Source organism: Amblyraja radiata, chromosome 22 (genome assembly GCF_010909765.2).
Source record: "Amblyraja radiata isolate CabotCenter1 chromosome 22, sAmbRad1.1.pri, whole genome shotgun sequence".
In the NCBI taxonomy this organism is placed as follows: domain Eukaryota; kingdom Metazoa; phylum Chordata; class Chondrichthyes; order Rajiformes; family Rajidae; genus Amblyraja; species Amblyraja radiata.
Genome location: NC_045977.1, coordinates 22,144,174 through 22,160,968, shown reverse-complemented (window position 1 = coordinate 22,160,968; position 16,795 = coordinate 22,144,174). Strand labels below are relative to the sequence as shown.

At 48.0% G+C, this 16,795-nt stretch overlaps 1 protein-coding gene across 5 annotated transcripts; it reads left to right on the top strand.

Moving 5' to 3' along the window:
• Positions 1-29: 29 nt before the first annotated feature.
• dxo (decapping exoribonuclease) lies at positions 30-16,795 on the top strand. Of its 5 annotated transcripts, none has more exons than XM_033040612.1 (8): positions 30-200; positions 4,237-4,329; positions 4,367-4,719; positions 6,091-6,317; positions 9,120-9,339; positions 12,511-12,646; positions 14,125-14,219; positions 15,912-16,795. In XM_033040612.1, exons 1-8 carry the CDS (start codon positions 45-47, stop codon positions 16,066-16,068), a joined length of 1,437 nt encoding a protein of 478 aa, XP_032896503.1. In that variant the 5' UTR covers positions 30-44; the 3' UTR covers positions 16,069-16,795. The 5 variants fall into 5 exon arrangements, with proteins under 5 accessions (XP_032896503.1, XP_032896506.1, XP_032896507.1 ...); XM_033040615.1 differs by adding an exon at positions 3,847-4,044 and having other exon boundaries at positions 82-200; positions 4,237-4,719; XM_033040616.1 differs by adding an exon at positions 3,847-4,044 and having other exon boundaries at positions 91-212; positions 4,237-4,719.

Genomic DNA, 16,795 nt, shown 5'->3' with positions numbered 1-16,795 from the left:
CAGTTCTTTTGCCTCCATTTATCTTCTTTTTGTCTGTTCCTGGGATGAAGCTCCGATGCGGGGGATGGTCTCTCCGGGGGAACTGTTTCCGGTGGCGGAAAGGCGGGAATCACCCGTCTGTGGCTCCGGGGAAAAGGCCCCGCTCGCCGCCGCCGCAACTAACACAGACGCGGGGTGAAAGGCCAGCTACACCTCTCTTAGTAAGCGAGGAGGTCGCGAAACCTCACACGAGTTCGCCATTTGTGCTCGGGGAGAGTTAAAGCTGAGGGAACTGAGCAGGTCCCCTCGTAAAACTCCTCCGGCTGGGGATATGGCAAAGGTTCCATCATTGGAATGATGGCAGTGAATGTGTTCCCTCCCCTGACGGATATTCCCGGCTCCGACCCTCTTGGCCAAGCTTCTCCTCTGTCCTGCTCGCTACAGGAGGAAGTGTGTTCCAGAAAGGCGGGTTGGAGAGGATTTACGCCCTGGGTGAAAGGCAAGAAGAAAAAAAAAAACTCAACAGGTGGCACTTAAGATGCTTTAAGACGGGCAAACGGATATGTAGGGAATGGAGAGATATGAATGATGTGCATGCAGTGGACATGTGTTGAACTTGGCATTGGGTTTGGCACGGACATTGATGGACGAAGGACCTGTTCTATGTCTGCTTCCAGCGCTGCTGATTCGGCCAGCAGAACCATACTCTCCCTGCGGGTTGTGGGGCCTGTGGTTCTCTGGACCTCAGTGCAGCCTGGAATCACCTGTGTGAACAGAGAAGTTCATCTGGTGCTGATTTTGTTTGAGAAAGATGTTAAATTCAGGGCAGGGTACATTAGGGTGGTAGAGCTGCTGTGTTCATTCCTGACTTTGGCTGTCTTGAGTTTGCACATTCTCCCTGTGAACGCATGGGTTTCCTCAGGTGCTCTGGTTTCCTCCCAAGTCCCAAAGACATGCAGGTTTGTAGGTTAATTAGCATCTATAAATTGCCTCATGTGTAGGGAGGGGATGCGAAAGCGGGATAACAGAATTAGTGTAAACGGGATTTTAATAGTCAGCGAGAGCTCGGTGAGCCAAAGGGCCTGTTTCCATGCTGTATCTTTAAAACTTAAAACCGTTCGGTATTGGAGTTGTGGCTGTTTGCTTTGTATAGTTTGGTTACTGCATTTCGTAATTACACTTGATTTTGTAATGTCTATAGAGGCACATGAATAAAGCTTCATAACAGAAGTTGCAGCATGGGATTTGTTACTTGTTTTGATAACAATGTGAAAGTTCTGCAGTAATGTCAATAAATAAAACCTGGCATCGCAATGTATGGGATAGGATGTGTAGGAAAGAACTGCAGATGCTGGTTTAAATCGAAGGTAGACAATGCTGGAGTAACTCAGCGGGACAGGCAACATCTCTAAAGAGAAAGAATGGGTCTACCACAATGTATGGTTAAGAAAGAACTGCAGATGCTTGAAAAATCGAAGGTAGACAAAAAGCTGGAGTAACTCAGCGGGTGAGGCAGCATCTAGATGCTGCTTCACCCACAATATATGGGATCATTTAATGCCTCACTCATCTGGATTAAATCACAATATATAGGAGCAGAATGAGTCAATTCGTCCCATCGATTCCACTTGGTAATTTGATCATGGCTGATCTATTTTTCCCCCGCCACCCAATACTCTTGCCATTTCCCCGTAACCTTTGACAGCCTTAATAATCAAGATCCTATCAATCTCTGCTTTAAAAATACCCAATGACTTGGCCTCTACAGCTGTTTGTGGCAACCAATTCCACAGATTCACCATCCTCTGGCTAAAGAAATTCCTCGTCATCTCCATTCTAAAGGTACATCCTTTCAATCTGAGGCTGTGCCCTCTGGTCCTAGACTCTCCCACAACTTGAAATATCCTCTTACATCCATGCTTCTAGGGCATCTTGATGCACCAGAAGCAAAGGGTATGAGACTGTCCAATGCGTGCTCAACAGGGGCACACGTGAGGTGAGAGATTCGGCAACAAAGTAGAGGATAATTAGAAGGGAGATCATTGTGAATGCCTCACAACTAAGTTCTACAATGTGGCTGCAACCCAGGGTTTTTACTGTTGGACAAATAGATTGGGTCAATCTACAAGAGTCTTTTACTCGGAGTAGGGGAATTAAGAACCAAAGGACATAGGTTAAAGATGAGAGGGGAAAGATTTAATAGGAACCAGAGAAGCAACTTTTTGCATACCTGCGTGGTGGGTATTTGAAAAGAGTATCTAGAGGAGGTAGTATGACACTTGGATAGAATAGGTTCAGAAGGATACGAGACAAACACAGGCAGCTGGGGCTAGTGTAGATGGGGCATCTTGGCTGGCAGGGGCTGAATGGCCTGTTTCTGTGCTCTGACGATAAAATGTTTCAGATGCTGGAAATCTAAGATATAAATGCTCAACATGATGGGAGAGTATTAATCAGATGCTGTGTCACTTTAGTGCTTTCTGTTTTTCCTCTGTCTCTTTTTAAAAAATCTCTTCAACCACATTGTGTTAAACAGTTCATTAAAGTTAATGCACCGGCAAAAGTTAATCATGGTAGAATGGGGAAATTGCATCTGTCTGGAGATTTATTAATGGTCACGTGCCAAAATGAAGAATACAAAAATAGGGAGATTTATAATTGAATAAGACAGAAAATCTTAAACATACTGAGGTCATGCAGCAGCTGTGAAGAGAGGGAAAACCACAGTTAATGTTTCTGGACAAATAACTTGCATTAGAAATGGTATTGACCCATGCCAGGCTGACCATCGATTATCTGTACATAATAGTTCTATGGTTTCCCAGATAGATTCCAGGTACTGTTCTCTTCCTGTTCTGGCCCTCCTGCACTTGCACAGGTTTAGTTTAGTTAAGCATGGAAACAGGCACTTCAGCCCACTGATTCCACGCTGAGTTCACGCTAGTTCTATGTGTCCGCGTTCTTATACATTTCCTACACACTAGGAACAATTTACAAACCCGCCCAATGAATCTACAAACCCGCACGTCTTTGGAATGTGGGAAGAAACTGCAGCACTATGAGGAAACCCACGCGGTCACAGGGAGAACATGCAAAGTCCACCCAGACAGCAACCAAGGTTAGGATCAAACCCAAGACTTTGTGAGACAGTAGGTCTACCAGCTGCGTCACTGAGCCGCATCTTCAATGCACAGATGCTGCCTGACCCACTGAATTCTTCCAGCGGTTTGTGTTTAGCTCAAGCCTCCAGTATCTGCAGTCACCTGTGTCTCTTGGCCCCGTTCATTCCTCCTCTCAGCACCTGCAGTTCCAATCCAGCAGGAACAGTCTCATTTACCCGCTCGTCTCCTTCCCCAGCAATATTGAGGTTTGTTGTGACTCGCTGTAAGAAAGATCCCTGACATGCAGAGCATCTTGCTCTGATTGCCATGGTACCAGCTCGTCTAATTCACCAAGAGATTTCCATTGCTGAAATGCAACAGGATGAAATTGTGTCACATGGAGGTAGAAGATTATTTAAATGTAGACTTTACCTCAGAAATACAGCGTGGAAACGGGCCCTTTTGCCCACTGAGTCCGTGCAGACCAGCGATCACGCTGTACACTAGCACTATCCAACCAAACGAAGGACAATTTACAATTAACAAAAGCCAATTAGCCTACAAAAATGTATGTCTTTGGAGGGTGGGAGGAAACCAGAGCATCCGTAGGAAACCCACACGGTCATAGAGAGAACGTACCAAATTCGGTGCAGACAGCACCCATAGTCAGGATCGAACCTGGGTCTCTGGTACGGTAGGGCAACAACTCTACCGCTGTGCCACGGTGCTGCCCCAATGTTTAATTGTGTTCTGTTTTATTCTGTAGGGTAAACTAACGTGGGTTTGATGCTCTGACGACGCTGTGCCAAGACTGATACTGCTGACAGCTGGTGGGCACAGCCCATCTTCCGGAGTCCCCAGTGCAAGGACACGCTGTTGAGTCGGGATGATCCACTGGGAGGACCTCATGTTGTCTTTGCCAGAGGGAAGTAAAGGGCAACAGCTGTAGGGAGCCATCACTCAGGTAAGAGCAGAGGGACTGAAAGTACCAGAGACCAGCCCCCCTCCTGTGACCACAGAATCCAACCCGGGTCTCTGGTGCTGTGAGGCAGGGGCTCTACCAGTTGCACCACTCTGCCGCTGAATGTAATATATATGAAAATTAATATTGCTGATTTCTATTGACTAATATTTGATCGGTTGCATTTGTTTCTAGCTTACGGGCATCCAGTATTTAATCAGGAGGCAAGGAGATGGAGAAGCGATTGGACACCAGCGGAGATTCGCGGTGGAGAAGTGTCAAGCGGAAATCAGATGATACTTCGGAGGGGCAGCGACAGGGCGGGGGGAAGCTCTGCCCCTCGCGCAAGAACACGGGTGACACACGTGCCCACTCTCTGCCCGTGTTGCCGGCCCATTATGACCTGAAGTTTCCCGACTACAGGCAGCCGGTGGAGATCGGCTGCTTCTCGCTGGACTCCCACCGGCAGCTCTTTAACGACGACAGGCAGCTGAGGTTCTGCAGAATGCCCCCGGACAAGAAGCCACGCTTCAACCTGCGAGACGGATTCAAAGACAGATACATAAAGCGCAACGACAGCGTGAAGGAAAAGTTGGACCACGTCCTGAAGTGGATTTTGCTCAACAGACAGAAGTTCCCCACGCTGGCCGGAGAGAGGGGCTCCCCTGCCGTGACAAAGTAAGGGACAGGCAGCCGGTGTTGGAGCAGGCAAAGTTACAGCAGGGAATCAGGCCATCGTCTCTCGTGTTAGAGCAATCTAGCCAGTCTCACTCATACAGTCATAGTGCTTAGTCCTTCGGCCCAACTTGCCCACTCCGACCAACATGCCCCATGCCCAGCGGTGCTGGCTCGAAAGGCTGAATGGCCTATTACTGCACCTATTTTCTATGTATATCTGCACTAGTCCAACCTGCCTGTTTTTGGCTCATATTCCTACAAAAACCTGTCCAATCCATGTACCTGTCTAAATGTTTCTTACAATAGTACCAGCCTCAACGACCTCTTCCGGCGGCTTGTTCCATACACCCACCACCTTTTGTATAAAAAAGTTAGCCATCAGGTTTCTATTAAATTTTCCCCCCCTCACCTTAAACCTATGTCCTCTGGTTCTCAATTCCCTCACTCTGGGCAAGAGACGCCGTGCGTTTATCCGATTATTCCTCTAATTTCCCCTGCAGTTGTGTAAACATTCCCTGGGCCAGGGGGGCTCCACAAGGATTGTTGTTGCAGAAGGAATGGTGTGGTGAGAGTCTGGGATTATGGTCTGACCTGTGGCCAGATGCTCACTGGAGTGTCTCTGGAGGACATGGGCAGGTGACTTTTCACATCGAGATGTCATTGTGTCTGAAGAAAGGGCACCTATAAATGTTCTCCATGAGATGCTGCCTGACCCGCTGAGTTACTCCAGCACTTTGTGTGTTTTTTCCCCCTCCTTATAGCCAATACCCTGTAATCCAGCAACATTCTAGTTTGAAAGCAAAAGTGCTAGAGTAACTCAGTGGGTCAGGCAGCATCTCTGGAGAACAAGGATAGGTGACGTATCGCTTCGGGACACTTCTCCAGACTCTGATACATCCCGATGTGATACGCCACCTGTCCACATTCTCCAGAGAGTCGGCCTTGGGTCAGGTCGTAATCTCAGACTCCAGACATTTCCCAAACTGAACGTTACCTGTCCACGTCCTCCAGAGATACCACCGAATCTGCTGAGTTATTGCTGACATGTGTTGTTTTTTTTGTAAATACCCATCTGCAGTTCCTTATGAGCATTCTGGTAAACCTCCTCTGCGCCCTCTCCAAAGCCTCGGTATCCGTCCTGTAATGAGGCGAGCAGAACTGCACTCAACACTCTGAATGTGGCCAAACCAAAGTCCTATAAAGCGGTCCCATGATTTCCTGATTCTTATACTCTGTGCTCTGACCAATGGAGGCAAGCATACCGTATTATGGGAGTTATGGACTTGCAGCCCAAGATCCTACCGTTCAGCAATGTTGTTGAGGGTCTTGTTCTTGTGCTGGCCTGTGCAGTTGTCCCTTTTCTGTTTCCAGTCAGCTGCACACGGACTTTATCACGTGGAGAGGGCACCTGACAAAGATCCTCACCACCCCTTATGAGAACAGAGAGGGCTGGCTGATGGCCGTGACGCTTTTTAATGGCACCTATTACATGAGTGAGGTGGAGACTGAGGAGGCCAGGTGCCAGAGGGAGCAGAGGACTGAGCAGCAGCAAGAGCTGATGTACGGAGGATATAAGTTTGAGCAGTACCTGTGTGCAGGTGAGTGACTTGTCCCACACTTGCTCTGTCTCGGGTCAGGCCCGGTTTCGGCTCAATGCATTTGATCAACTGAAACTAATTAAGAAAGCTTTGCCGAGTGGCAGCTGGTAGATCCAGAGACCCAGGTTCAATCCTGACCTCGCGTGCTGTCTGTGTGGAGTTTGCACGTTCTCCCTGTGACCGCGCAGGTTTCCTCCCTCATCCTACAGATGTTCTTTGGCCCTGGCATGTTGGTGAGTGGTGGAAATCTGGAGAGTTGATGGAATGTCAAGAAAATAGCCCACAGGGAATATCATACGAGTCCTATAGTCATAGGAGTGCTCTGTTAGTCCGCATCGACTCGGTGGGCTGAAGGGCCTCTTCCAATACTGTTGGTAAATAATGTTTTAAATAACATGTTACGGGCAACAAAGTGACGCAACGGGTAGGACTGCAACCTCAGTTCCAGAGTCCCGGGTTCAATCTTGACCTCGGGTGTTGCTTGTGTGGAGTTTGCATGTTCTCCATGTGACCGTGTGGGTTTCCTCCAGGTGTTCCGGTTTCCTCCCACATCCCAAAGACATGCAGGCTGTAGGTTAATTGGCCTTTGTACATTGCCCCCTAGTGTGTAGGAAATGGATGTGAAAGTGGTGCAGCAAAGAACTAGTGTGACCAGGAATCAATGATCAACGTGGACTCAGTGAACCTGTACGTGATTGTGCTGCCAGATATTCTTTCCAGGATAACTTTGACATGGTGAAATCTACCTTCACCACATGCGACAAAGACTGATCTCAACTGAAGCGACAGAGATTAAATCCGTAGTTAATCTGTGCTGTTTACGTCCGTATGAAGAAGGTCCATACTCTCCAGGGATGCTGCCTGACCTGCTGAGTTACTCCAGCACTTTTTTTTTTTTTTTTGTAATAATACATTTTATTTAATGGTGCCTTTCAAGACACTCAGGGTCACCTTACATCACATAATATCAGTAATAAACATACAATAAGCAACAAAGCACCAGTAATTAAAAAATCAACAATAAAACATACAATAAGCAACAAAGCACAGCACAACGAGTTAAGATTGATATAAAATAAGATGCAGTTGTTGCATTTAAAATGAGTAAGCTAGTTTAAAAAGATGGGTTTTAAGAGCGGTTTTGAATTCTGTCATGGAGTCCAGTATGCGGATGTGAGAGGATAGTGAAGTTTAGGTGCAGCGTGGGAGAAGGCCCTGGCACCCATTGTGCTGATGTAGATGAGTGGTAGCGCCAGTAGACCTGCTGATGAAGATCGCAGGGAGCGGGAGGGGGTGTAAGTCTGAAGGAGATCTGTGAGAAACTGGGGAAAGGTTATGAAGCGCGTTAAATGTTAATAATACAATTTTACAGTTATTCCTTTGTGACACAAGGAGCCAGTTGAATCAGCAGGGGAGTGACATGATCAGTGGACTTTGAGCATGTGATAATCCGTGCTGCAGAGTTCTGGATGAGTTGAAGTCAATGAATAAGTTTGTTGGGGATGCCTGCCAGGATCGCGTTGCAGTAGTCAATGCGTGATGTGACCAAAGCATTGACCAGAACTTTAGTGGAGTGTTGTGTTAAAGCAGGGCGTAGTCTGGAGATGTTTCGTTGATGGAAAAAGGCAATCCAGGAGACATTGTGTATATGACTGGAGAAAGAAAGGGTACTGTCCAAGATAACACCAAGGCTCTTAACCTGCGTGGAGACTGGTATGATGGCTTCAGCGATGGGAATTGGTTTTTGAGAGTGTAGATTTAGAGCCAATGAGGAGTAGCTCAGTTTTATTACTGTTGAGTTTTAGGTAGTTGTTTGTTATCCATATCTGTACATCATGGAGACAGGCAGTGAGAGTACTGGAGGGGGCAGTAGAAGTGGGCTTGGTGGACACGTAAAGCTGTGTATCATCAGCCTAACAATGAAAATGAATACCATGGTGCTGAAAAATGTTGCCAAGAGGGAGGAGTGGCCCCAACACAGAACCCTGTGGAACTCCGTGGTGAACTATGGAACTTTCTGACCGCTAATTCTGAATCTGTATAAAATGTGACCTATCTGCAAGGTAGGAGGCAAACCACTGATACACAGTGCCACAGACTCCAATGCTAGCCAGACGATCCATAAAGATTTGATGGGATATGGTATCAAAGACTGCGGTGAGGTCAAGGAGGATAAGGATGGAGAGTAGACTAGAATCAGCTGCACAGAGGTGATCTTAACCAGGGCTATTTCGGTGCTATGTTTGGGGGTGGAAGCCAGATTGGAATTGTTCAAAGATATTATTGTTTTCAAGGTAGGTCTGGAATTGAGATGAAACTACCCCCTCAAGAATTTTGGAAATGAATGATAAGTTGGAAATAGGCCGGTACTTGTTTTGGTCACTAGAGTCTAAACCAGGTTTCGACCCGAAAATGTTGCCGAGTTCCTTCGCTCCATAGATGCTGCCTCACCCGCTGAATTTCTCCAGTTTAAATTGACGTCACTGTTGGCACTGACGTTGTGGGCCAAACGACCCTCACTGTACTATGTACCAATGAGAAAAATAACCCCTCCACTCCACTTCATTGGAGTGGGTGATCTGGGTGGAGTCAATGAAGTTAATGGGAAGGAGGAAGAGGAAAGCTACAATGCTGAGAACTATATTCTGTACCTTCCCTCCGCTTCACCTATTGTACTAGAATTTGATGTACATCAATTGTATGTACGTATGGTATTATCTGATGTGATTGGATAGCCTGCAAATCAAACCCTTTCACCGCACCTTGGTACAGGTGGCAATAATAAACCTCCCCCTCTTGCAGATAAAGCGGAAGGGAGCCCGGATCCGTCCGGAGTGGTGAACACCAACGAGGCGTTCTGCTGCGTGGTCCGAACCCGACTGGACGGCCACTCCCTCGTGTTCTCGGGCGAGGTGGATTGCAAGGACAACTCTGATCCGCGGCTAAAGCCCCCTCAGTGCTACGTGGAGCTGAAGACCAGCCGAGAGATCTACAGTCCTAACCAGGACAAGAACTTCCTCAGGTTGGTAAAAGCCAAGATGGAACCAATCACCGCCAAATGCCCAAGCGATGCCCCTAACTCCATGCAGACTCGGTGGATGCTGGGAGAGCGCTCTGTGACCCCGACAAGATCTAGGCCTTTTATAATTCCACAAGGATGACCATACCATAAAACCCCACGACATAGGAGCAGAATTAGGCTATCCGGCCAATCGCATCTACTCCGCCATTCGATCATGACTGATCTATTTTCCCTCACGGTGGCGCAATGGGACGGCGGTACAGTTGCTGCCTTACAGCACCAGAGACCAGGGTTTGATCCTGGTCTCCTTAATGGCTTCCGCTTTCCGAGTGCCCACCCCCTCATCTTTATTATGGATGTTCAGTCACAACACCTACATCCCCTACCAAGAAGGACTGAAAGCCCTCTGTTTCTTCCTTGACCGCAGTCATCCAACTTCCCTTTACTAACACTACTCCGCCTAGCGAAGCTGGTCCTCACCCTTAACAACTTCTCCTTCGACTCCTCCCTCTCCCTCCAAGTCAAAGGCGTAGCTATGGGCACCCGTATGGGCCCCAGCTCTGCCTGCTTCTTTGTAAGGCACGTTGAATAATCCTTGTTCCAGGCATACACTGGCCCTATCTCCAAACTCTATTTCTGTTGCATTGACGACTGCATCGGTGCTACCTCCTGCACCCACGCAGAACTCATGAACTTCAACTTCACCACCAATTTCCATCCTGCACTCAAATTTACTTGGACCATCACCGACACCTCCCTCTTTCTTGATATCACAGTCTCCATCACAGGAAACAGACTATTAACTGACATCTATTACAAACCCACAGACTCCCACAACTATCTTGACTACACTTCTTCCCACCCTGCTTCCTGCAAAGACCTTATCCCCTATTCCCAATTCCTCCTTTTACGCCACATCAGTGCCCAAGATGAGGTGTTCCATACTAGAACATCTGAGATATCCTCATTCTTTAGAGAATGGGGGTTCCCCTCTCATCATAGATGAGGACTCACTCGTGTCTCCTCAGTACCTCGCAGCTCCGCCCTTGCTCCCTCTCCCACTAGTCGCAACAGAGACAGAGTTCCCCTAGTCCTTACCTTTTAGTCCATCAGCTGTTTCATACAACACAATCCTCTATTTTCGCCACCCCCAGCGGGTTCCCAACATAACTTCCCATCTACACCTCTTTCTGCAGAGACTGTTCCATCCGTAACTCCCTGGTTAACTCCCTGGTTAACTCATCCCTTCCCACTCAAACCACCCCCTCCCCAGATACCTACCCCTGCAACCGCAGAAGATGCAACACCTTTCCCTATACCTCCTCCCTCGACTGTCCAGGGACCTCAACAGCCAAGTCCTTTCAGGTTAGGCAGTGGTTCACATGCATCTCCTCCAGACTCGTCTACTGTATCCTTTGTTCAAGATGTGGACTCTTATACATCGGCGAGACCAAACATAGACTGAGCGAGTGTTTCGCTGTACACCTTTGCTCAGTCTGCCTGAGCCGACCTGATCTCCCGGTTGCTAAACACTTTAATTCTCCTTCCCATTCCCACTCTGACCTTTATGTGGATGTTCTCCAGATGCTCCGGTTTCCTCCAACACTCCAAAGACGTGCAGGTTTGTAGGTTAATTGGCTTTGGTATAATTGTAAATTGTCCCTAGTGTGCAGGATAGGGCTAGTGTACGGGGATCGCTGTTCAGCACCATCTCAGTGGGCTGAAGGGCCTGTTTCCGGGCTGTATCTCCAAACTAAACTGAACATTTATTGACGTTTTTGGTTAAGAGCCTTTTCCCTAAGAGCCTAGAGTAGGGGAATCGAGAACCAGAGGACATAGGTTTAAAGTGATGGGGGGAAGATTTAATAGGAGCCTGAACACAGTATGGTGAGTGTATGAAACCAGCTGCTGGATGGGGTCGTTGAGGCAGGTTCTGTTGCAACATTTAGGAAGCATTTGGACAGGCACATGGATAGGAGAGGTTTAGAGGGATACAGGCCAATTACAGGCAGGTGGGGCTAGTGCAAATGTGATATGTTGGTCAGCATGGGCAGGTTGGGCCGAAGGGTCTGTTTCCACGCTGTATGACTCTCCATGACTATAACGTGGCCATTGTGGAGCGCTGATGGTGACAATCATGACTGCGGGTAGGCAGACCAGAAGTGAGTGACAGGGCAGAGGAGAATATGGTGGCAGGAACTAAAGTGACCCTGTTCTCAGTATTTGGCAGTGGGATACTGAGCACAGAACGTACAGCACAAGAACAGGCCCTTCGACCCACAGAGTCTGCTGAACATGACACCAGGACCAACCCTTCTCTGCCTGAACATAATCCATATCCCTTAATCCTTGCATAGCTATACGTCTATCCATACATTTCCATCGTATTTGTCTTAACCACCACCCCCTGCAGCACGTTCCAGGTATCCACTGCCCTCTGTAAAGATAACTTGCCCTGCACATCTTCTTTAAACCTTGCCCCTCTCACCCTAAAGTTATGCCCTCCGGTCTTTGATTTTTCCACCCTCGGAAAAAGATTCTGACACTCTACCCTATCTATGCCTCTCATTTTATATACTTCCATCGTCTACCCGTAACGTCCAGCAATCCAGAGAAAATCCTAAATCTGTCCTACCCTATAGCCAATATCCTCTAATGCATGCATTATTCTGGTAAACCTCCTTTGCACCCTTTCCATAGCCCCCGAATCCTTCATGCAATAGGTCGACCAGAACTGCATGCAAGACTCCAAATACGGCCTAACCAAAGTCCTATGGAGTTGCACTGTGACTTCCTGACTAAAAGAAACTGCAAATGCTGGAATCTTGTGTAAAATACAAGTGCTGGAGTCTCTCAGTGGGTCAGGCAGCATCTCTAAAGAACATGAATAGGCAACATTTCGGGTTGGGACCTTTATTCAGATTTCAAAGAGAAATCATGTCTTCCTGACTATTATCCTCAAAGCCCTGACCTATGAAAACAAGCCTACTGCACGCCTTCATAATCACTCTATTTACTTGTGCTGCCACTTTCAGGGAGTTATGGACTTGGACCAAGATCCATCTGTTTATCAATGTTCTTAAGGGTCATGCAATTAATTGTATATTTTCCACATGACTTCGACAGCAAAGGCAATCAGAGTTTCTAATCACTGTAACCTTGTCTTTGTAGATTTAAACTGATCAAATGGTGGGCACAGTCCTTCTTGCCAGGAGTTCCTCAAATCGTTGCGGGATTTCGGGATGACAGTGGCACGGTGGTCTCACTTCAGACTTTCGAAACAATGAAGATTCATCACTTGGTCAAGGTAAAAGCAAAAGAGCTGGTAACGCTGGGTGGGTCAGGCAGCATCTGCGGAAGGAGAAACAGTTGATGTTTCAGGTCGACTGTTTTCTGCTTGGGTTGTAGAAAGGGTTCCTGCTGGGCACAGGTTCCGACATCCCCACAGCAACTGCAAGTCACGTTGGCATGATGTGAGGTCTGAAAGGTGCTATAGAAATGCAGAACCTTCCTTTCTCAATTCCGCCCGCCCCCCCCCCCCCCCCCCCCCACAGAGGATTTACAAAAGATGACAGAAAGCGGCACAGCGGGTAGAGCTGCTGCCTCACAGCGCCAGAGACCAAAGTTCCATCCTGACCTGGTCAGTGTGGAGTTTGCATGTTCTCCCTGTGACTGCAGTTACCTCCCACATCCCAAAGATGGGTTTGTGGGTTCATTGTTCCTCTGTAAATTGCCCCTCGCCTATAGGCCATGAATAAAAAAAGTGTGATAACATAGAACTAGTGTGAATGGTGTAAACTCAGTGGCTGAGCCTGTCTCCATGCTAAACTAAACCAAACCTGAGCAAATGCAGGAGGACCAGAACAGGAGAAGAAGATCAGCAACTTGAATCTAAGGCAATCAATGGATTTTCAGTTAATTTCAGTTACAGGTGGAAAGGTTTCTCCAAGGATGAAACTATCTTCTGGAATTCTTCCCAACTGGAGCAGCCGGGCAGCGATCCCTCACACACGCCAGTAAAATAACCCTCGTGGGCAAGGAATACACTCCCCCAGCACAGGGGATCACCACTGATAGTGCAGATGGGAAGTTGCAAAGCATTAGCAAAAGAGACTAGGAGGAACCAACTAACATTTAACAGAGATCACATTTCCTTTGGGCTTTGTTATATTAGAATGTTCCTGCAATATTTTCTCTTGCTGCTCACAATAACCCGGGATAGATCCCATCTGGCTGGGGGCCGTGTTGGATAGTCCTGGGTGAGGTGGCGGTGTGGTGTGTGGGTGCCTGCACTGCACGTTCATCCATCGGGTTTGTTCTGATGGTCGGGGCCGGGATTAGACAGGACCCGGATTGGACGGGGCCAGGGATTGATTAGAGACGGGATTGGTTGGGGGCAGGAGATCGTTGGTCGATGCTGGGGATTGGTCAGGGGCGGAATAATTTTGCTGCAATGGCCGGGGTGAGGGCTGATCACAGCTTGGGGTTGACCGGGGTAGGGGTTGGTCAAGGCTTGGGATTGGTCAAGGTTTGGGATTGACCAGGGTGGGGGTTGGTCCGGCTCGGGAGTTACATCTCCAGATGTGGTTTGCTTGGAATAGGATTTGATTCTCAATTCCAGTGACCGTCTGCCTCTGGCCATGGTGTTGCGCGGCCACACGGTGTATGATGGTCGGCCATGGAGGGTCCCTTTCCATGAGGTGTCCACTGGAGATCTGAGGTGGAACTTGGTTTGTTTGTTGGACAATCTGTTTAAAGAGCTGCCTTTGCTTTGCCCCCTCACAGAACGAGCGGGGTTGCTGGAAGCCGGCCGTCTGCCTGAACTTCTGCAACGCCTTCCTGTCCTTCGTAAAGCAAGTGGTGACCCTCGACAATCACCGGTAATCGTCCTTCACTGGCCCCCACTGTGGGGAGGGAGGGGGGGTCTATGCTGATGGTTGGGGCTAGAAAGACACACAGTGATGGAGTAAACCAGCGTTTGCAGTTCCTTGTTTTTACACTTGGTTGGAATCAGGTTGGGTGTGAGAAATAACCAATCAATCCAACAATTCTTCACCTGCCTAACATAAAATAGTGTACGGTAAACACGAGGTTACTGTGCAGATGCTGGAGTCGCTCAGCAGGTCAGGCAGTATCTCTGCCGAACATGAAAAGGCGATGTTTCAGGTTAAGACTCTTCTTCAGACTCAAGAAGGGTCTCGAACCGAAACGTCATCTGTCCATGTTCCATGAGAAGCTGCCTCACCCACTCAGTTACTCCAGCACTCTGTGTCGTTTGCATTAGATAGTCAACGTAGGACAATGCTAAAAATTAATCTATAAATACTGAACAAAATCAAATCAAACCTAACCATCCGTGACGGAATCCGGAACCAAGAACCTTCTGAAATGGCGGTGCAGTGGCGCAGCTGATAGCGCTGCTGCCTCACAGCGTCAGAGACCCAGGTTCGATCCTGACCTCGGGTACTGTCTGGTAGAGTTTTCTCCTTGTGACCGCGTGTGTTTTCTCTGGGTGGTCCGGTTTCCTCCCACATCCCAAAGTCATGCTGGTTTGTAGGTTAATTGGCCTCTGTAAATTGCCCCACGTGTGTAGGGAGTGGATGAGAAGGTGAGATAACATAGAACTAGTGTGAATGGGTGATTGATGGTTTAGCGTGGACTCGGTGGGCCGAATGGCCTGTTTCTGCCCTGTATCTCTAAGTAAAATAAGTTAATAAATAACACTAAGTACTGGAGTAACTCAGTGGGACAGACAGCATCTCTGGAGGACATGGATGCATGATGTTTTGGGTCAGGACCTCTCTTCAATAGTTTGATGTATTGCGATTGGTTACTGGAGCAAGTGTCCTTGTCGAGAGTTACATCGGCGAGACCGAGCGTCGACTCAGCAATTGCTTCCCTGAACACTTGCGCTCGCACCACCAATGGCCAGCTGGATCTCCCGGTTGCTAACTGCTTTAACTCCCCTTCCCATTCCCACACTATTCTGTCTGACCCCCCCCCCCATTGCCAGAGGGAGGCCACATGCAAACTGGAGGAACAGCACCTCGTATTCCGCTTGGGAGCTTACTACACAGTGGTATGAACAATGAACTCTCCAATTTTAGTTAACTAAACTACAAATAACCCTCCCTTCCTCCACCCCCCACGGACTCTTCCCTGTGCCCCTCCTGGACTCGTGCCCATTTCCCCTTCGTGATGCACCTATATTTCTTCCTCTGGCTTCACAATTCACACTTTCCTTATCTCACACCTTTTGTCTTTACATGTCCAACCATCTGCCTACCAAATAACACCCTTCATCTGTATCCACCTAATACTCGCCAGGCTTTGTTCTACCCCCACCTCTCCCAGTTTTATTTCCTTCACAATCAGTTTGAAGAAGGGTCCCGACCTGAAACATGTTCATGTTCTCCAGAGATGCTGGCTGACCCGCGAGTTACTCCAGCACAGTTTGTCTTTTCTTGATGAAGGCATCATAGGTTTAGGTTCCCCTCGTGTTATTCTGGAGTTAAGATCAATCAGGTTAGTGTAACAGTTTAATATTCTTCTTTTCCTTTCTTCTGTCTTAGGATGGTGACCCTTTTCTCCTGGGAGCCTGGAAAAGATGTTTCATACACATTGCACTCAGACGGTGCGTTTGGCTTTCTCCCAGGCTGGTATGTGGGGAGTGTGTTTGGACATTCGGGGACTTTGGGTACTGCAGGTGAGAAAGTCCCCGACATCTGACTCGCTGTCGAAAGGAACTTGTTGCTGGATCTGCCGCTGCTGGCGATTTTACATTTCTGTGTAAGGTGATGCTTTAATGTAAATAACACAAAGTGCTGGAGGAACTCAGCCATGACAGTATCTATGGAGGGAAGTTTGAAGACAGTAGTTTGAAGGCAGCACCATGAAGATGCAGCACCATTTCGCCTTCACACTGGCAGCCATCTCGTTCTCCAGCTGCTAAAAATGGTCACCGCCACATTTGGCATCGATGAGAGACATTGTTCACATCTGGCGACTGAACAGATCGTACGTTCAGATCCAAGCAATGTGGGTCGGGCAGCGTGAAGTCAAGAAACACGCATATTCAGCAAGTCAGTCTAATCATACACTGCTCACGGTCTAGTCGGCTTTGATGTGCTTATTTACCTTCAATCGTGTTACCTTTGGGAAAGCTTGCCTTTTCTTCCTGTATATAAAATGGATTAAAATAGGAATTGGAAGCTCAATGGTCAGCATGGACTATGGGCCGAATGGCCTATTTCCATGCTGTGTGACGCTGTTTTTGTTACTCATAGCAACAACTTTTCATGAGTGTCTGAGTAAGACCGCACGTTGTGTCTTCTGCAGGAGGGGCACTATGGGCCAGCAGCATCTGTGGAGGCGGAGGGTATCTGATTGTAACCTTAATTCTTCTCTGAATTACCCTTCTCTGGGCTGATGGAAGCCCAGTGGAGAGATGTGGCGA

Excerpts from the sequence above, each read along its gene's own strand:
- dxo (XM_033040612.1), top strand. The coding sequence starts at position 45 with ATGAAGCTCCGATGCGGGGGATGGTCTCTCCGGGGGAACTGTTTCCGG. Across the intron at positions 201-4,236 it reads GGCCAGCTACACCTCTCTTA|CTTACGGGCATCCAGTATTT; the intron begins GTAAGCGAGGAG and ends ATTTGTTTCTAG. Across the intron at positions 4,720-6,090 it reads GGCTCCCCTGCCGTGACAAA|TCAGCTGCACACGGACTTTA; the intron begins GTAAGGGACAGG and ends TTCTGTTTCCAG.